At 43.3% G+C, this 21920-nt stretch overlaps 1 protein-coding gene across 7 annotated transcripts in view; it reads left to right on the top strand.

The window, feature by feature from the left end:
• The window catches only part of USP54 (ubiquitin specific peptidase 54), a 1650598-nt gene that overhangs the window by 472589 nt on the left and 1156089 nt on the right, over nucleotides 1-21920 (top strand). For all 7 annotated transcript variants that reach the window (XM_085603496.1, XM_085603494.1, XM_085603495.1 and 4 more), the window contains 2 exons: nucleotides 1027-1140; nucleotides 9550-9632. In XM_085603496.1, coding sequence (XP_085459622.1) covers nucleotides 1027-1140; nucleotides 9550-9632 — 197 coding nt within the window. The remainder of the gene's footprint in view (nucleotides 1-1026; nucleotides 1141-9549; nucleotides 9633-21920) is intronic.

The following is a 21920-nucleotide window of genomic DNA, read 5'->3' as shown; positions in this document are numbered from 1 at the left end:
TATGTTCACTGTTTGTTATGCTATCTTGACAACTGTAGATTGTGTATACATTTGTGACACTATACTTGGTAGTTGTGCCCACATTAAGGTGCATTTTCCGTTTTAGAAGTAAAAGCATTGACTAGACAGTGTCCTTAGTGTTATTATGTGTGTATGAGTTCTGACGTTCCTGCCCATATCATCTCACTGAGGAAGCCTTGAAATGCTCTGTTTATGCACGTATCTAGTAGTAAGATGATCTTTCCAATAGGCTGTAATTTTTGACTTATTGCAAGGGAAGGTATACTGGGTTGTTTGAAGAAATATAAATGTATAATGCAACACATTTCTAACTTAATAATGCTAATAAAATAATTATTTGCAAGCTTTCCTGATGATGGTCACTTCTTCAGTAATGCTTGAAATTTAGCTTTTCTGAACTCGGAGCTCAAATAAAAGGAGTGATTCCCTTGGCACCACATAGTGAATACTTGGTTTGGGGGATCCCACATTCCTCTCAGTGAGACATAGTTTGGTGTTGACTGCTACAGTCATGCAGTTGATGAGAACAAAAATTAGTCAATCGATTTACATGAATTGCTCAATTAAATTTGTATTAATATCGAATTTGATTTTTAATAACAATTTAGATTTTAAAATATGTGCACTCACCTCTACATTGTACAATCCAGGTGCATCTGTGAGCGCCATGTAGGCAAAGGGCTCTCTAGCAACAGGGATACAAGTGTCTAGTAAGTCTCTTGTTGCAAGAATCCTGTGGTTCTAGGTAGAGTCAGTCACCTGTCTGGATGCAAAGGAATTTGTGGAATGCTTCAGTGTTCCAAGTGGGGTAATGCACATTGTATGAATGAACAGCATTTCCTCAAAGCTAAGGATGAAGAAAGTTGATGAAACTGTTTGTTACACTCAGGAATATTTTGTCATTTTTTTGTAATGAAGCTGTTTACTTCTCAGTGCACAAGACTAGGCCTGTATGCAAGGTTATTTGCAGTTTTTATCCTGATTAAAATTTTCTTGTTTAATCAGGAAAACCTTCTCATCAGAATTCATTTCCATATTGCTGATGAGTCCAAGGATGATATCTGCACTGCACAGCATTGCATTTCTCACCAGAAGTTTGCAATGACCTTGTTTGAGCAGGTAAGAGTTTTTACGACGTTGCAGTACATGGGTGAAACATGGGAGAGGGTGAAGGTGGGGATCCTGTGTGGAACAATAATGTAGACCCTTGACTCTGATAGATCTGAAACAGTTTGGTCGTAACGCAGGTGTTTAGCAGACATCTAGACAGAGTAGCTGAAGGATGTCTGAATTTTGAAACCTATTATAAATAGGTAGAATGCTCTATGGTAGGGCTCAGTAATAAAAGTTTCTTTTATGGGTTCCATGTAATGGCTAATAGAAGTCTGCCTGTTCTTTTCTTTTGCCAAATCCTGCTAGAGAACTGCCAACAACCCACTTATCACCTTGTTCCAACACCAAAGTACCCCAATATTCCATATTAATAAACTATTGAGATTGCATTGAAATGTGGTTGTGGCCTGACCAACGAGCAAGATGGTTGCAGGCGGCTAGAGCTCCGATACGGGAGCCCTGAGTTAATCCCCTAACATCCAGACTTTATCCTGTTGGCGAATGCTGCCTCTGCCCCCACACCCCTGTGGGATGAGAATCGCAACTTTGTGGCCACTGGCGGTCCCATGAACGATTAGAGGGGCCCAGGCAAGAAATCGATGTGGTCGTGGCTCCCTTATCAGAGGGAGCCGCCGGTGTTATTTGCTGCTCCAGGTGGCGCAGCTCGGGACATCTGGCAGCTGGTTGATCCGGACTCTGGGTCACTGCTGCACGAAAACACCCTAGTGACTGGGGGGACCAGCTCCACAAGACACACCAGGGTGCCTCCCCGGGTGCCCCAGCCGGAGCAAGCTGCATCGGCCGACTGCACCTGCACCAGAAATGTACATGAGGGCCTGTGGTGGCGGTGGAATGACCATCGCGGCCATTGCGGTGTTGGGGTGCTGGGCGCACAGTGGCAGCACATCACGCCACTTATATGGTCGATCGTGGTCTAGAGGATCTTCGACTCCTGGGTCTTGGTGGGGATCTCCCGCTACTAATTGTATTGCGGAGTGCACTGAGACCTGTGAGGAGTCCGGGAAGACTGGGCTGGTCGGCATTTACCCATTGTGAGGAACCTGGGAAGAAGTTGAACCCCACTGCTAATTCTTCCAGCACAAATAGGCAATAGCGCACTGAGGTCCATGAAGAGCAGGTGACCCCACCAGAAGTTCATGAGGGTAGTCTTCGGGGGGGATGTGGGAGCTTCCTGCTAAGTGCCTCCTTGTTCACCTGGTAGACGGCGGTGATTACCCACCTGGAGCCTCCTTGCCCTAAAAGTCCTGCGAGGGTGGGTGAGAAGTGGCCGGCACAAGAAGACCACTAGGTCGAGGACCTGTGTGAGGAGCAGCCATGAGTAGGGGAGGCCACAGCGGCAGACAGCAGCAAGAGACCAAGATGGATAAGAGCACCAACCCCTCGTGGCGACCGATGGGAGTACACCTGGAGACATGAGTGGGGACAGGGACCAGGGGGGCAATACAGAGCCCTCTCCCAGGGTCATTTTGGCTGCCATTCATGGCATCTGGGCAATGTTGGAAAACTCTGGAGTCCAAAATAAACACTGTTGCTATGGAGGCCACACTACTAGGGCTGTATTCAGACAGGTCAATGAGTGAACCACACACTCAGGACAAACTTAGAGGAGTCAAAATCCCTTAAAGCCAAGATAGATCAACTGCAGAAGGAAAGTGTGGCTGTTCGGGTATAATTTGAGGACAGTGAGGGTTGCTCAAGATGCAACAACATCTGTTTGGTGGGAGTCCCAGAGTGGGCTGAGTGGCCTAGCTTTGGATTGTTCCTAGAGTACTTCATAATCCATACGCTGATGAGTGGAATAGGCTCACAGACCTCCTGTCCCCCCACCAAGGCCCAGGGCGCCTTCAAGAAAAATCATTGCATGCATCTTTAATTACAGGAACAAATGCAATTCTCCAGGACACACATACCAGAGAAATACTTTAGTCTGAAAATGCAATGCTATAGCTCTACCCTGACTTCACCCATAAGGTCCAGCAACAGAGACTTAGTGTTTGGGAGGTGAAGAGAAAACTGTGTGAGAGGGAAGTGTACTACATGATGCTGTTCCCTGCATGCCTCTGGCTTCATGTGGGCTAATCTTGGACATTTGAAACACTTGAGGAGGCGTGGGACTGGTTTGAGGGCTGACGATTGGTGGGGAGGTGATGAGCTGGTGGGAACGACGCCTAACTGATCGGGGTCCAGAGGTACAAGGACGCACTAGAGGAGTGCACTCTCTGATGTAATTGTAGAAGGAAACAGAAATAAGGAGGGCTCCCACTCTCTTCTTGGATGGGGGCACATTACATTTCTGGGCGCCACAGACTGTGAACCCCAGCTGCTTATTATGATGCCCTGCTAGGTCATGGTACAGACACATGTCTGTAATTACTATGCAGGTGTGATATTCACCATGGCGGAGCGGATGGCTTCAGACACTGTAGCTATTGCTGTCAAGGGGGAACGGTGTTGTGGAATTCAAACTGGCCACTAGAAGGAACTCTTGTTAGCATGAGAGGTTTGCTGCTGTTAGGGTGACAGGCAACTTGCAAATTGGTGTTGGTGGGCAGTTTAAAGCCTCTCTTGCAGGGGAGCAGGGAGGGGGTAGTTGGGCGGGGGAGTTAGAATAAGCATGTCATTGGGATGCTTATGTCTTACAATCCTGGACTCACGCAGAACTATGAGGGGGCTGGATGGTCCGGGACTTTGCAGACTTTCTTATCCGTGCCACTTCTAGCCGTGCCCCCAAATGTGCCAGTGACACTCTAACGTTTATGTCCTGGAATGTCAACAGCCTGCAGAGTAAGATTAAGAGAGGTTTTGTTATGGAGAGCCTGGGCCACCATGGCCCTGACATTGTGATTCTGCGAGATACTCACCTGAAATAGACTGAAAACAAACTGTTAAATAGACAGGGGTATAGAATGTCTGCCCACGTGGGCTTTACTTTGGGGTGAAGAGGGTTCAAGAGGGGTGGGGATCTTGCTGAAAGAATCTACCTCCTTCACCCCACAACGTACTTGGGTTGATGGCCTGGGAAGATACACAGCCCATTCTGGTATATGGAATGGGATTAATTTAAGAGCGTGTGCGGTGCCTGTTCCACCTATATTGAAGGTGCATACCCTAAGAGTGTTGGGGGTGCACCTGCTTCAGTTTCCGGAATGGGTCCTTGTGTTTGGGGGAGACTTAACCATATCCTGGATGCTGCAGTGGACCGTGACCAGCCCAGGCGACGGGGACCCACTACCTGGGGCCTGTCAGGTTTTCTGGATGCCATGGGTCTGGGGGACATCTGGTGGGCTCTTAACCCTGGGAAGAAACACTTCACTTGCCACTCTGGTCTCACCACACCTCCACAGCAATTGATGACTTCTTCACCACATATGCATCCCTGGCTATTTTTCGTGATGCCAGGATTATGGTTTGCGGCATCTCGGATCATGCGCCACTCTGGGTGGAATTCCGGGGTTCCATCTCTGGAACTAGGCGAGGAGGCAAACTAGACCCATGGGGAAGGAAGAGATTATGAATGGTGTTAGGAAAGGTGCCAAATTGTATTACCAGGAAAATGCAGATGCAGTGAAATCTGTAGTAATGCAGTGGGAGGCAAATAAGGTAAGGTGGTCCTGTGGGGTCAGGCCCTGTCATTAATAGCAGGGGGAAAAAAGAGGAAAAGGGGGTGAGCTGACAAACTGTAGGAAGAAATACTGGACCTGGAGGCTTATGGGGGCTCTCCTTATGCTGGAGCAGCGTCATAGACTTTGGCCCAAGCAAAAGGAATAAAGAAACAGGGCAGAGAATTCAACCCTCATCATTGCTTTGACATCATTTGCTTTGGTAGACTTGCATGCTTTACGCCACTTAACGTAGAGGAGGTTCATGACCTCCTGATATCCACCAAATCTGGTTCCCCAAACGACCCATGCACTCCAGCAGTCTTTCATCTGGCCTCCAAGGTCATCAGTATACATCTTACCCCCCTTTTAAATCAAGTTCTTGAAACAGGCAAATACCCTGAGGCATGGAAAAAGGCCTGTATAAGGCCAATTCTCAAAAAGCAGACATTGAACCCACTAGAACCAAAAAACTATCGGCCAATCTCCCGACTATCGCTACCAGCAAAAATCCTGGAAAAAGCCATAAATAGGGAGTTAACTCACTATCTAGAAGACAATCTTCTGCTAGATCGTACACAACATGGCTTTAGGCCTTGTCACTCGACAGAAACAGCGTTGGTGCTGGCAACTGAGGAGATTCGGAGGATAATGGATGGAGGCGACAGAGCAATCCTGGTCCTATTAGACCTTTCGGCGGCGTTTGACACCGTAAATCATAAGGTGTTGGTGCAGCGGCTGAAAGAGACAGGGGTGGAGGACACTGCATTAAATCTACTTTCTTCTTTTTTAGATGCCAGACAACAAAATATACATTGGGAGAACCCATGTGGTGTTCCGCAGGGTTCTGCTTTGTCACCAACCCTCTTCAATATATATGTGTCCCCACTGGCCAACCTGGTTAGGAAACATGGGTTTTCACTGATCATGTACGCTGATGATTCACAGCTTACCATCTCAGTTGCTAAATCCCCAGACACAGTAGCTATCGGCTTTCATGCCTGTCTGATGGATATTATGTGCTGGATGAGCTCAAACTTTCTGAAAATAAACACTGATAAAACCGAGGTCCTAGAATTCGGTAAAGGACCATCGGTATGGAACACCAACTGGTGGCCCACGGAGGCGGGAGTCTGTCCCACTCCCGTTGCTAAGGCTAAAAATCTAGGGGTGACCCTAGATAAGCAGCTCCATCTATCTGCCCACATTAATCAATTAACTTCCTCTTGCTTCTTCCTCCTAAAAACTTTGAGGAAAATATTCCTGTTTATATCACCTGAGCTTCAAAAGACAGTTGTAGTTGCAATGTTTTTATCTAAACTGGACTACTGCAACGCTCTTTTTGTGGGAATGGATAAAGCACAGGAGAGGAAGCTCCAGTCACTTCAGAATGCGGCGGCCAGATTGCTTATGAACATTCCCAAGGGTCGCCCCACCTCAGAGGCCATCAGAGCATTACATTGGCTTCCTGTCCGTCAAAGGGCTAATTTTAAAGCTCTCTGTCTAGTACATAAGGCCCTCCACGGAGGCATTTCTGGGGAGGTGCGTAAACCTTTTACTAGGTATCTCCCTGCTAGAACTCTTAGGTCATCTACGGAAGGCCTTGTCTGTGTCCCAAAAACACGCAAAGTAAGATGAGGGGACCGCACACTGTCTTTTTGCGCGGCAAAACTTTGGAACCAGATGCCATCTATTTTGCGTTGCCAACCGAATCGGATGCGGTTCAGGAAGGAACTAAAAACCTGGTTATTTGACAGGAACTAAAATCCACGCTCAGGGCCCTCCATCCATGTATCACAGCTAGCGCCAAGACGCCACGGCATTCGCTGCGCTCTATAAGTAATAATTCATTCATTCACAGACCAGAGGAGGTTATAAGAAGTGGGCGATAAGGCGGAATCACTACTAGCTTGGTTGGGTGTGAGGGAGAGAAGCTGGGTCCATGAACTGCAGACAGAGACGGAAGAGGTACTCGGAGGTAATGGGGAGATTGCGGAAGAATTTGGGGCATACTTCTATTTCCTCTATAGTAAGTCCACCACGAGGTCTGATATGGATATTGGAGAGTTTTTGAGGGATCTCAGGGTACAGGAGTTTACTGTGGAGGTGCGACGTGAAATGGAGGTGGATATTTGCGTGGAAAAGTTCGTACTATCCATCAGAGAGATTCAGACTGGAAAAACCCAGGGTCCAAGCGGCCTACCGGCAGAGCTATATAAGAAAATGGTGAGCGAACTGACCCTGCATCTCTGCAACAATTTTCGGGCTGCTAAGAGGCAGACTAACCTTCCCCGTAGCCAGCGACTGGCTGCTATTGTAGTGATCCACAAGGAAAGCAGGCCCCATACAGATTGTACCTCCTATAGGCCAATCTTGCTCCTGAATATGGAGTGCAAGATTCTTGCAAAACTCTTGGCCATCCAGCTGCAGAGGGTCATACAGACAATGGTGCACCCTGATCAATCAGGCTTTATGCCTAATAGATGAACACGACAATCTGTGGTGACTATATGCTTGCATTGAGGGCACCAAGGCGGGGACTGAGCCGGCTGCAGTCTTGTCCTTAGATGCGGCCAAGGCGTTTGACACTTTAAAATGGGACTTTTTGTGGGGCTTCTCGAAAATAATGGGATTTGGCCCTAATTATATTGGGTGTCGCAAGCTGCTGCATAGTGAGCCATTGGCACAGATTAGAGTCAACAGAGTGTACTCCAGTCAGTTTATGCTACATTGGAGCACCATACAGGGGTGCCCACTGTCACCGATGTTGTTGTGTTGGGTGCGGGCCGACCCACTGTTAAGCAGACTGGACTGGGGAGGGGAATGTGAGGATAGAAATACCCTCTATGCTTATAATAACCTCCTGTATGTGACTAGTCCTGAATCTACCCTCCTCCAGCTCCTCCAGCTCCTTCATATCTTTAATCTTTATCGGACTTACTCGGGCTTTCGGATCAACTGTAGGAAATCCCTCCTTTTCCCCTTGTGTGCACGGGCTGAGAGCTGGCACCTCCAGAGAGACTACTGGTGAAAGATGTGGGCTTTAAATATCTCGGCATTTATGTTACCAGACAGCCTGATCTTTTTATCTCAGTCAATCTACACTCTGTATTGGATGGATTTAGAGCCGCTGTGCAGCATTGGTGGAGGCTCCTGCTGTCACCCCTCAGCAGAGCAGCTATGTATACACCGTTGACCATGATGAATCTTCTCTATGCATTCCAAAGTTTGCCGTATGGGGTTCTGCCCAAGTTCTTTGGAACAGTTAACCAGACTGTTTGTCAGCTCTTATGGGATAAGGGGTTGGCTAGGATAGCAGTTCCTAAACTGAGAAGGGGGTGGTACAATGGCGGTATTGCCCTCCCTGATGTGGTGAAATACTAGTGAGCTTCCAAATTGGTACGTATCAATGAGTGGGCCTTTGCCGCTTAGGAGGAGCCCTCAAATAGGGTGGATCATAGAGATTAGGTCCGTGGGGCTATCCAAGAGCACTATATGCCAGGAGAGGCTACAGGTCATTCCATCTCTGATGAGGGTTGCGACATCGGTTTGGTAGGCGACTACTAGATCCCTTGGCTGGGAGGGGAGACCCATGTCATTGACACCACTCTGGGACAGTGATATGTTGACGAAGGTGGGGAGGCTTAAGGAGTTTAGTAGATGGGACTTGACCATGATCACTGTTCTCTCTAGGACATGTATGCAAAGGGGTAAGTTAGTCTCCTGGGAAACACTGAGAGGAGTATAACATGGCCTCTGGAGAGTTCCTCCAATCCCATCAGCTGAGGCTCACCTTGATGGTGCATATGGAACATAACAAACCATTGGAGGATGCATCACCTCTAGAGGACAGGTTGTGCACAGAACCACTGCACAACGCCCCTGAACCCCTGGTGATGCTATGTGAAGGCTGTGAGGTAGATGTAGAAGGATGAGGAATGGGAAGAAGCATGTTGATCATCCAGGAAGGTGGCCATCAGAGCACGCTTTCACCTAGTGCAGGTGCACTTATTGCATAGATCCTATTACATGAGGGTGCTTTTGCAATGATGGAATGGGCTTCCTCCAATAAGTGTATCAGGTATGTGCGTCACAAAGGGGGTTTGTTGCATACTGTTTGTAACTGCCCACGGCTGAAGGTCTTCTGGGCCGGGATTCGAGATGGACTCTGGCAGGAGGTGGGTCTTGGTACCGAGATTACAGTCAAAACAGTCCTTTTGAACGTGTGGGGGAATGGAATCCAGGCGAATTCCCTAGACTATTTTCCAATCTGGGATTCGTAGTGGAGTAACATAATATTGTACGCTTGCGGGGGGGGGGTCGAACCAAAAAGTGTGGAGCAGTGGCAAATGGATATGGATTGGTGCAGGGCAGCAGAACAGCAGGTCTGTGCAGGTAGGGGATGCCCACGTAAGTGTTAGATCTGTCAACTGTGAGGGAGCAATAGGGACCTTCCGGTGGACCCTTTAGTGATAGAATAAGGGTATGCTGGTATTGTAGGTCGTGGATGTAGTATATCCTTTGTCTGTGAGGGGAGTTTGATGGTCAGAGGGGCTCATCCAGAGAGGCTACCAGGTATGTTTATGTGGTAACCTGAGTGATATGCTGACATGGGTTTCTGTTGTGTTTTTTGCTAAATAAAATCTGTTTTAGAAAAAAAAGATTGCATTAAATCAATCAATTGCAATGTTGCAGTACATAAGTAGATATCAGATAACAGCTTGTTGGTTACTAGTTAAAAAAAATATGTTGTTTCCAGACATGATTGTTATGCTTTGTTTAATTTTTGGTGTAGTGTGTCTGTACCAGCTGTGGAGCTACTTCGGACCCTCTTCCATTTATCCAGATGGTTCACTACATCTCCACTACTTCACTCTGGTGAGCCAGTGTTTACTGTATTGTATTGCATATTACTACATGGGTATCTATAATGCGACCTTTGTGGGTAGGCAACTGTAAAATATTGTGTACGTAGTAGTATCATGGCTAAACATATTCATGCTTCTCATTTGCAGATACTTGTTGGATTTTGGGTGTAATTTATTTCTCGTCACTTCTCTGGTGCTCATTAGGGCCCTTTCTCTTCTGATTGTTCTTTCCAATAGAACAGGCAAAAGGGCTGATATCTCCATTCTCACCTCATGCCAGCTTTACTAGTGGGCATGTCTGACTCTTGATAACACCCTTAGCATCTGAGATCTCACTGTTTAATTTGCTTCACTTAAGTGTTTTTGCTGAAAGAGTGTTATTGGGTTAGTAGGGTCTGAGGGCTCCAGGTCGCCATCTCGGGAGAACTCTTTCGACTATTAGTACAAGAGCAGTCACTTTGAGAGGCACTCCGGTGCATGCCCTTAAGCATATATGTGCAGGCCAGCTTATCCCTGTTTAGGAACAGCTGGTTCATGGTATGCTTACTCTTTGTAAGTACCTATAGTTTGTGTTTTCTGTGCCTTTTATTTCTCCTCCTTACTTCTCTGGTGTACATTGTGACTCTTGCACTTCGGGACAGGCCCACCGACACGGGGCTAATTCTTCCTATTATCACCTCTCAATAGTTTCAATCATAGGCCTGTCAGCTTCCCACTAGCATCATACACATCAAGGATCTCACACTTTGGTCCGCTGCAATTTAGTGTTTGTGCAGGAAGAATGTAATCTGGTCATTTAGGTCTTATGGAATCCCGACTGCCATCTTGAAAGAACTCTTCCAGCTGACACTTCAAGAGAAGCCATTTTGTTTGAGCAGTACTCCAGTCTCATCCCTGATTGATCTTATCTAATAACAGTTGCTGCACCAGTAGTGTGCCAAAGGGAAGGCTGTCTACATGCGTCCGAGCTAAGTTGCGAGGTTGGCGGGCGATGTTGCTCCTTCCACCTCAAATTTGAATCTTGACAAAGGTAGGTTTTTGTACACTTCAGTCGCGGCTGGCATGACTCATGGGTCGGGGACGCACGGGGAGAGGGGGTTAATTTATTTAAAAAAAAAAAAATTACAACTTACCTTCGCCTATGGTCCCACATTGCGTCTCCTCAGGCAGCCTCCCTCTCCTCCACTAAGCCAATCACAATGCTGCAATGGCAGTGTTGTGATTTGCCGGGACACCAACTGTACACGCATCTATGGGGAGGCCGTTTTCTCTATACAGTCTGTGTGCAGCTTTCATGGAGAAAACGGCAGAGTGTGCATGACTGGTTTGGTCGGCCCTGGGGCCAACCAAACAGTCAGCGCCCACAACACTGGGCTAGCCACTCCTCCCTGACCTGCCCGCCCCCAACCCAGCCCTTCTTCTTCTTTCTCGCAGTGCGAGAAGCAGACACATAAAATGGTATGAATACCATTTTATGTGTCTGCTTCTCGCACTGCGAGAAAGCAGTGGGGCGACGATCCTCCAGCCACGTGGAGGAGCCTCACCTAGTACACTTGCAGATTCTAAATCTTTTTGTGGCCACGTGCTTCTAACTTCTCCCAAAAACACAGCATTGATCAGAAACACCTTTTTGGGGCAGATAACTGCATTACAGCAATATCAGGTAAAAATGGCTCCAACACCTTGCAGCCACCCTCTTCGATGTTTGCTTCCTTCCTCTCCAGCAGGAAGTTGTGTTTGGTTTTCTTATCTACAAATTTTGAAATTTTCCCTTTTGGACAGATACTTGGCTTAAACAGGCATTATCACCTGCCTAGAGATCTCAATTCAAGTCAGCTACAAAATCATTAATTTCAATCGATTTTCCCAAGCAATGGCTTGGATTTGCTGTTATCTGTAAAGACAGCCTCAATGGCTCCATTAACTCCCCTTCATATGTTGGAACCGTAGAAGCACCACAGTGTTCTTGCATCATTTCACCAGAGTATTATCTTTCCTTGTTACTTGTTTATGCCCCCCTCCCAAATTCCAGACTTATTTGTTCTTTCACTGTTTCACTTAGGAAAATATATGCTGGAGTTTCCAAGTCTAATAATCATTGGCGACTTCAGAATTCACATTAAAAACCCTAATGAACTCCCATCCCAAAAGTTTATTCGGATCATAAACTTCTCTGTGGCGTCTCAATAGGTCCAGGGGACCAAGCACATCAAAGGCAAAACACTTAATTAGATCTGGTCGTCAAATAGCTGAATTTCATTCACGGACACTCCTACGATGCATGTAAGATAACTATCTGATTGATTTTCAAATTAAGCAACACAAAACAGTAATTTTGCCAAAGACCCCATTTCACTCAACTCAAGTGAGTGGAAGAAAATATTTTGAGTAATGTAATCAGGGCACTACATTCTCTAGTGAGCACTTCCTTTAGGTTGAAGATGGTTTCTGAAGCTCTAAAGTTCTTTAATACCTTATTTCTGCAAGCTCTGGATCAAGCGCTCCCTACCAAGTCTCAGAAACGCCCCCAGCAAATGGTTTTCTAACAACCTAAGGCAGTCAATTAACCTAAGACAACTGTAGCGCAACTGGAGAATCTCTTTTGACAAGGTAGACCTTATGACATATAAACAGCAGCTCAAAATGAATAAAAGAGTAATTCAGGGCCAGTCTTTCTATTCAGAAAAAGTCTTCAGTCTAACACCGCTAGAGTGCCATCTAAAACAATGAAAACATTCCCCAGTCCATGTTGTGCAGTCACAACTGCCCTTTCATCCCAAGAATTTCAGATAGAACTTGCTTAATTGTTCTCTTCTTAAAGATCAATAATTACACAACTTTTCACTCTACTTTACCTTCTTACTCTTGGGACTGTTTTCTACTCACAGAGCTTTCAGTTTGAGTTTATTTAATTGTTTCATATTTTATTGACACAGCAAAACAAAAATTACATAGAAAACTAATTATACCACAACATAATGTTATTCCTTTCAAATTGTTATGATCCCTAATACAAACCAAAAAAATTATACAAACACCTCACATCAAGTCGCAGAGAAAGATGAGAAACTGTTGGATCTGTCGGATCTGTCGCATCCCCAAACGAAATCTCTTCAGAATCGTAATGATGCACAAAGAGGTCCACCTCCTGTTAGCCCTGACTCAGAGAATAATCAAACACAGATTGAAGGGAGAGCAGGCGAGGGAAAGGGTATTTGGGAAGGGGGACAGCAGGGTTTTTGAAATCTTCAAAAACAAGGAAACACACATTAATTCTGTGCACAAATACTACTCTCAGGTAAGTCTCAATTGTACATCTATATATACCTTAGGAAACCGGGCAGACCCTGCTTCCAGATATTCCACCTCACACGTCAAGAACTCAAACACCTGATTGCCTGCTGAAACCTGTAAGCACAAAAATAGAACAATTTACACTCATCCATCCTGCTCAAATCCATAACACCAATAAAGATAGTAACATGACTAATCCATATTCATACAGACCTCACACAACACATAACACAACATCGACATGTAGAACACAGAGTGGTCTAGGAAAGTCTTGTAAGGAAACTTCTTGGGAACAAGTAATAATCCAAGTAAACATTCAGAGTCTCGTAAATTCTTTCCTAGTCTTCACGCTCACAATGAATGCTAATCCAACAAAAGGGATAAAAAAACTCCCACATGAGTTCAGATCAAAGATACTAAAGGATATATGCAAATGGAGGTTTGTAAAAAGGAAAAAAGAACCAAAAAAACATGCTGAGAGTAAATAAATGTCTCCAATCCAGGAATTAGTTCGTAATCACCACTCTAGCCTAGAGTGGAAATTTATGGCCCTCCTCACCTTCACTTTTCTCTCAGCCATACCCAACCCAGAAATGCTTAACATAACACCCAGGAATTCGACTTCATGCACGTGAAAGTTGCACTTACTCAACTTGCAGTACAAGTGATGTTCTTTCAACTTTCGCAACACCAACAAAACATGATCCACATGAATTTCTTCATTCTCTGAATAAATCAGGATATCGTCAATGTACACTACCACAAACGTGTCAACATATTCTTTCAAGACTTCGTTCAGAAAAAACTGGAAGGCAGCAGGGGCGTTGCACAACCCAAACAGCATGACAGTGTATTCGTAAAGCCCATACCGGTTCTTAAATGCTATCTTCCATTCATCTCACTCTCTCATTCTCACCAAATTGTAAGCCCCCTTCAAGTCCAGCTTTATATACACAACTGCTTCCTTGACCTGATCAAGTAATACTGAGACCAAAGGAAGAGGGTACCTATTTCTGATAGTATTATTGTTAAATTCTGCAGTAATCTATGCACATTCTTAGGTCGCCATTCGCTTTGGAAATAAAGAAAAGAGGAGACACAGCAGGGGAACGAAAAGGTCTAATTAAACCAATGTTAGTGATCCAAATACCCTCTCAATTGTCTTGTTTCTGGTTCAGACAAAGCATACACCCTGCATGACGGTATGGTGGCCCCAGGAGTGTTTCTGCCCTAACCTCATGGAATACATCCTCAAACTGTCTATACACTAACAGCAGTGCTACCTCTTTTTCAGCAGCCGTAGCAATGCACCATGGGTGGGCTAAAGCTAATGCCTGTGCATGGATGTCTATTAAACAGGATGTAACACATTCTTCAGATTGGAATATCACTGATTTGCGCTTCCAGTCAATGGTAGGGTTGTGATGCCATAACCAAGGCATTCCCAAAATTATTTCTTATTGGGGTGCCTCGATAATATTTAAAGAAATGGTTTATTCATGCCTATGTCCTACGCTGATGATCGATAAGCCAATTGGTGCAGTTTGTTCGGTAATCGGGCAGACTTCAACGGTTTGCCATCTACGACCAATACCTTCTAAGGATTTTCTTTGGGGATGCGACTCAATTCCAACTTATGTACCAAGCCCTGATCAATGAAGTTACCGGTGGCCCCAGAACTTCTTACCCCAGTGAAAGAAAACAACTATCGTTCCCTCTCTTAGTCCTTCCATTCCACACTATAAAGAATAGTACTGTTGGTGTACACTAACCTACTTCTCTACCTAGCCATGGGTTTCTGATCCGCATGTCATATATTAGTTTTCAGACCAACTGGTAAAGAATCACTCTGGCCTAATGGTTAACGTCTGAGACTCTTACTCTCAAGGTTAGGTGTTCAATCCCTGGCCATAACCGAAACCGCTACCTTCTTATTTACATAAGGATGCGAAGTTTTGGGTTTTGAAGGGCATTTGCGGACAAAGTGTCCTCTTTTTCCGCAATACATACATTGCTCGTTCACTCTTCGAGAATCTCTTACCTCCTTAGAAAGAGGGGATCGAATGGCTCCCACTTCCATAGCCTCTACCTGAGTTTCAGGATGAATAACCATCTTTTATATCCCTTATTGTATTTAACATACGTCCTGTAGTGTTTGTGTTTATCCCCAGCTCTTACGGTTAATCTATGATCTAGTCTCAATGTAAGATTTATCAAATCAATACTGGTAGTGGGTTGAGGCACTATCTGGGCCAGAATATCCTTCATCTCTTCTCTAAGCACTTGTTAGAATAATTACATTCTTTTTTCCTCAGGCCAATTGGTCTCTGCCACTAATCGATTGAAAGTAGTTAAGTATGTGACCAGATCTTTCTTTCCCTGCTTCAACTCCAAAAGCTCCTTATCAACACTAAATGTGGTAGCTCTCCTATCAAACACTCTTTCGAACTCACTAACAAAAGGCGTTCCAATCTGACAGAACCGGATCATCATTCTTAACTAATGGTACTGCCCAATTTGCAGCATCCTCTCACAACATAGGAAATAGCAAAGCAACTCTGGAGTGATTGTTCGGGAAAGAAGCCAGTTTTCAAGAAAAATGTAACATGACTTGAGTCAAGAACACTTGTATCTTATGCGGATCTCCTGAATACCTCTCGGGTGTAGCTAGTGGTATAGGGGGTGGAACAAGCACTTTTATCTGAGGCGCTGCAGAAGTGACAACAAAGGGATTTCTGGTTTGTCGATCTAACCTCTCTTTAAGGGCCGCGGTTTCTGCTTTGGACGCTATCAACTCCTGCTGCACCAGGGCTAGAGCTTGCATTACATCATCAAAGGTAGCCATCTCTGTGCAACACCCCGATTGGGAAGAGTATATTATTTCTTGGGTGCTTAATTCTGTTGGATCCCCAAATGAAATCTTTTCAGAAACGGAATGATGCACAAAGGGGTCCATCTCCTGGTAGCCCTGACTCTGAGAATAATCAAACACAGACTGAAGGGAGAGCAGGCGAGGGAAAGGGTATTTGAGAAGGGGAACAGCAGGGAGTTTGAAATCTGCAAGAACAAGGAAACACTCATAAATTCTGTGCACAAATACTACTCTCAGGTAAATCTCGCTTGTCCATCTATAGATACCTTAGGAAACTAGGCAGACCCTGCTTCCAGGTATTCCACCTCACACGTCAAGAATTCAAACAACTAATTGCCTGCTGAAACCTGTAAGCACAAAAATAGAAAGATTTACACTCATCATTTCTGCTCAAATCCACAACACCAATAAAGATCGTAACATGACTAATCCATATTCGTACATACCTCACACAACATATAACAGAACATCAACATGTAGAACGCAAAATGGTCTAGGAAAGTCTTGTAAGGAAACTTCTTGGGAACAAGGAATAATCCTAGTAAACATTCACAGTCTTGTAATTTCTCTCCTAGTCTTCACGCTCACAATGAACGCTAATCCAACAAAAGGGATAAAAAAAACTCCCACGTGAGTTCAGAGCAAAGATAATAAACGAGATATGCAAATGGAGGTTTGTATCCAAAGGAAAAAAGAACCAAAAAATGTGCTGAGAGTAAATAAATGTCTCCAATCCAGGAATTAGTTTGTAATCCCCACTCTAGTATAGAGTAAACATTTATGGCCCACCTCACTCTCTAGTGAGCACCGCAGTGTTCTGCTCTGATCAAGGACCGCTTTCTTTTCTGCGACTCCACACATGAAACGAAGCGGTAGAAATTATTAATGTCCCCTGAGAACAGCCCTCCAAGGCTGTCTCATTGAGGCACAAAGAACCCCCCACCGGGGCTCCGTAGTTCCAAGTAAATGAAATCTTGAATGGTTTCAAAAAATGGACTGCTCTGCTTCGGCTTCCCTCCTTCCTTACCTCAGGAAGAAAATCCGCAAAGGTGGCGAAGAACACTCTCACCCATGAGACCGGCTCAGCATCCAGGAGCCCTCCGCACCACCAAACAACCGGAAAGCACACTCCAACTCCGACAATCAATTACACATGGAAATCCTTGTGTGTCCTTGTGTTTTATTCCGTGAGACTCCAGCTGATGGCTCCATGGGATTTGTAGTCTTTCCTCCCCCACATCGTGCTCGGAAGGCGCTGGGGCCCGTGGTTCCTGACAGAAACAGTTATTACCTTTTAGTCTACCAATTAACAACAAGATACTAGTTAAGTGATGTAATGCTACATATTGAACAGATATTTATACAATACCCTGAATAATATACTTAATAAGAGAGAAAATATGTTTTGTAACTGACAAGAAACATACCATATTATCTGCCTCGTAAATAATTATTTGTTCTTATATATCAATTGTTCCTGTTCTTTTCTAATCCATTGTCAAAGGCTTACCCGGTTATGATACGATCTTCTTAATTCTCAATACATTCCTGATGTTGTTGGGTCATGGAAACAGCAAATCTATGCTTCTCTTTAAACGTAGAATAACCGTAACCCCCTGTTAAAAACTGGGTTGTAGGTTGACAGGGATATGATCCCTACCCAAGCAGCAACCACGCTCTATGCAGTGTAAGAAGTAGGCAAATCTTAAATTAACTTGTGCTCGCCCTGTGATAGCTTGGCACAGAGCATTCAGGCTTAACTTAGAGACCATGTGTAAACTATTTTTGCAACACTTTAAAGAGTAAAACAGTTAAAGCACCACTCAAAAATATCCCACACCAGGTTAGGAAAATAGAGATTACTTTAATAAATACAACAAAACCAAAAGAACAAAAATCCAATAAGTAGAACTTGAGATATGAATCTTTAAAACAAAAAGAAAAAAGTGTAAAATAGTGCTTATAAGCAATAAGTGCTTACTTGGGATATCTGGTCATGCCGGACCGGGGCAAAGTAAAAAAATTCAGGCCAACCGTGATGGAGCACGGGCTGGATACAGGGACCCAGTGAGGCCTGCTGAACAAAGTACTTTGATCCTGGCTGCATCCAATCCGACGATGCAGGCCACAGCTGAAGCGATGTGTCGGTGTCGATCCACGCAGTTAGGATTTTAAATTAGGGTTCCAGAAACACCATACTTGGGGATCTAATTTCTTTCCAATTGGAAATTACACTTGTCATGAGGTAATACCAATGTCATCCTGTAGGAGAGATAGGCTTCGTTTGAAAACTGTCAAGTTTCCCTCATGGACTTGCTCACAAGTCTCCAACTACAGATTAACGATCAATGTATATTGAACCAAAGATAAGGAGTCCATAAGACTAAACACAACGTTAAGATATATTGTTTTTTTATTATTTGATTTGAAAATTATTCTGTATCTCAAATTTATATTACAATCATTTATCCACAAATATCTGAATGTAGTAGAATAAATCTTCCACAAAAAACAACAATCATGTATGAAAAATAACTCTCGATGACAGATAAAATCATTAATTGCACATAATTAAAGCAAAAACATTTTATAAAAACATTCAATATAGAGATTGATAATGCATTGCACACATTTAAAATTAGTATAAAGACACAAATATGGTTTTGTCCTCTTGTCGACGCGTTTCGGTGTAAGATGTGATTTGTAACACCTTCTTCAGGACCAATGAATTAAAAGCAGCTCTCTCTATCAAATTAAAACAATCTATAAAAAGAGAATGTATATGATTACTATACATACATATACTTATGGTATTCAGCCCTATCTTTGGTTCGACACACTTGACTTTGGATGACTATTAGTCTAAATAGAAAGAATTCTAGAATGATACAGGGTCTGTTGATAAACGGTGTAGAAGACTGCACCAGAGATTTATCCCAGCCTCACAATTCTAAGGCCTGTGTACGGCCTATCGTGATATTGCCAATCACTATGTTAAATCACTCAAGTATGGAATTATCAGTTATTGGTGAAGGGCCTGCAAATAATTCCATTATGTCAGGGGTATATTTTAGATGACTAAATCCTCCCCCACAGCAAATAATTTCTAAATTTGATTGTTATTTAATTCTGTTATTGCTGGAAATGGGGCAAAATGATTTATGGGCATATACTCACATGTAGATAGGACCATTTAGAAGTAGTCCTTAAATGACCAGAATAGCGTGTTGGCTCAGTACATCACACTCCAATCTAGTTTAAAAAATACACATGTATATTTTTATGTCACGAAACATCTCCTTAAATTGTGTCTCTTATATTTTTGATTAGTTGTTTATATACTTACAAAAAAATTTTTTTGACTCTGAATCGTAGTCTTTGATTAATTAAGGCGGCGTGTCTAACTTGATCCACCGTATTTTGATCTAGTATCAACCAACATAAAAATTATTACTTAGTTGTCTCTATTCCTCCATTAGTTACAGAGTTATTTATTCTAAGAGAAATGTTATGTCACCCAGTGAATGAGTGTTACTCACCCTAATACAGCGGATGTTTTTTTTCCTTAAAGCCGCTTGTTAGAGTTACAGATGGATTATCATGTTCAGATTCAATTAATTCTGTATAGACACAAATTCAGTATGACCTAATTAATATCAGAAATTAGATAGTGTACTCTGATAACTGCTAATTCTATTGCATAGTAATTTGCTTACCTAAAATTTCCACTACGGTCTGTTCATTGGTATCTTTTCTCTGTATGCGCAGAATGACCGAATATTCCGCTGAGCACCAAGGTGTCTGTAAATCTAACCTTCGTGTTTCTTTTTTGCGGAAATGAATTCTAAAAGTTAAAAGAAAAGACCGCTATGAGCAATGTAATGCTGGGAATTGTGACTAAAGGAGCCATTGTGGATATCATTACAATTTAAAATATACGCCATATGCGTTGTCGGGTGGTTGCACTCTGTGTCTCAGACTAACTTCAAAAACGCCGTGTTCGCTAGTGAAAAATACAAGGTGTCCCAACTAACATTATTTGTGCGCTGGGCGTCATAACGCGCTGTTATGAAATGCGTTGTCCCTGTCAATAAATATAGAGTGTTGACCCCTTGTTTTAATAAGTTTGGTGGTGTCATATCTGATGGTTATATATCAAAGCCACCAAGCCCCACAATATTTTAAAGAGCGCCATGCTCGATACTAAGGAAAGCTAGATGCCCCGACTGATATTTTTCGAGCGCTGTGCGTTATAACGTGACGCTGTGTCATAACTGATTCCTGTTAGAAAACAGACTATTTTTACCCCCTGTTTTTTACACTATATCTGTTAGTACCACGGGTTCTTACCTTTGAAGGAGCGTAACGTCACCTCGTATTGGTATCTCTGGTCTGGCTCACCTACTGAGATCCTGTTGTCCTTCCTTTATATACGCATTTACGTTTCCGGCAGTGGCTTAATTACGTATGTACGTGTACTGCGGCCATTTTGGTAGTTCGGACGTCCGCTGTGTCTGCATTATTTAATTTGCATATTTTCGTGTCGCACCGTTTCTACTTCTTTATATATATTATTACATAACATCAAGGCCAGCTTTATAGAGCCTGAAACGCTGCGGCCGTATCTACTGTCGTTTATTCACATGTGTCCATGCCGTGCAGCGATCTCGCTAGTTTCTAATACTATTTTTTTCCGATAGAGATTCAAAAAACTTTATTGAATCTCAACCGACCACATCGGATTTACGGAGAACCTTATAATGAATATTGATTTTTGTACAATGGGGTTATATCTATATTGATTTCTACTATTTGCATACAATCTAAGGGGATGCTTGGATGATAGCTATATGTCCTACATACCCATAGATCGCAAAAAGATGTTTTACGTATTGCTAACATTAGCATTCGTAAATTGCGATTACTGGAAATTAGTGGGGCACATTAATCGAATTTCCATATAACTGAAGTACCATATAGGTATACAGGGATATAGGGCTAAGGGATCAAACTGCCAGGCCCTCTGAAAACGAGAACAATAGTCAATGTTGTAAATAATATAAATCAGTTTACCTAACAATTCTTTCCCACTCTTCTCTATTATTGAGCCCCTGGTAGTAGGTCTTGAATTTAGACATGAAAAATTGTTCTCTTTGTTTTCGTCTTTTGTCCATGTCGCCACCTCTAGCTGAAATTTTTATTTTTTCAAGAATGAACCATTTGAGATCGTCTTCCTTATGTTTCATTTCTCGCCAGTGATCAACCAGAGGGGCATTCTTTTTGCCATTTTTCAAGGCCGACCTATGCTCTGTAAGGCGAGACCGCATCTCCCTACTTGTCTCACCTACATATCCCTTTTGACAGGGACAAATTAGAAGGTATACCACATTTTTTGTTCGGCAATTGACCATTTCATTAATCCAATGAGTTGTGTTATTCAACACTATCTTTTGTTCTTTTACAATGGTTTTACAATGTGTACATGAACTGCACGGGAAATTGCCTTTCAGCTTCATTCCGTCATGGACACTGGTTTGTATACTCGTTTTCGGTTCACTGAAGGTTCTTACTAGTTCATTCCGAATCGTTTTATTTCTTCTATAGGAAAAAATAGGTTTATTAAGTGGACACTGGCCTGGTTTATTTAGTAGATACCAATTTTTATTTATCAAATTTTTAAGTTTATTGCTCAAGCCATTAAAATTAGTCACCATGACAATTTCTTGTAGGGCTTTTTGGGGCCTATCATTGGGTTCAAAGATGCTATCCCTATTATAGTATTTAGCTCTCTTATGCGCTTCTTTGATGAGTCGTTTGGGATATCCTCGATTAAGAAGTTTTTGTTGCAAAGCCAGCGCATGAAATTCGAAATCCTTGTTTTCACTGCAATTACGTCTAATCCTTAAAAACTGACTGAACGGGATGCTGTCCTTCTGGCATTTGGGATGATAACTTGTATGGTGTAGTAACGTATTCCTATCTGATGGTTTAGTATAGAGTTCTACTTTTAGTTTATCTTCCTTTACCTTTATGGTAATGTCCAAAAAATCTACTGATTCTTTACTTCTATTTCCTGTAAATTTTAAGTTGACATCACCACAATTAAGCCAATCTAGAAAAGAAACCAGTTCT

The sequence above is a fragment of the Triturus cristatus genome, chromosome 1_2 (assembly GCF_964204655.1).
Source record: "Triturus cristatus chromosome 1_2, aTriCri1.1, whole genome shotgun sequence".
NCBI lineage: Eukaryota > Metazoa > Chordata > Amphibia > Caudata > Salamandridae > Triturus > Triturus cristatus.
Note: the sequence above shows the minus strand (reverse complement) of the source record. Positions and strands in the feature narration are given on the sequence as shown.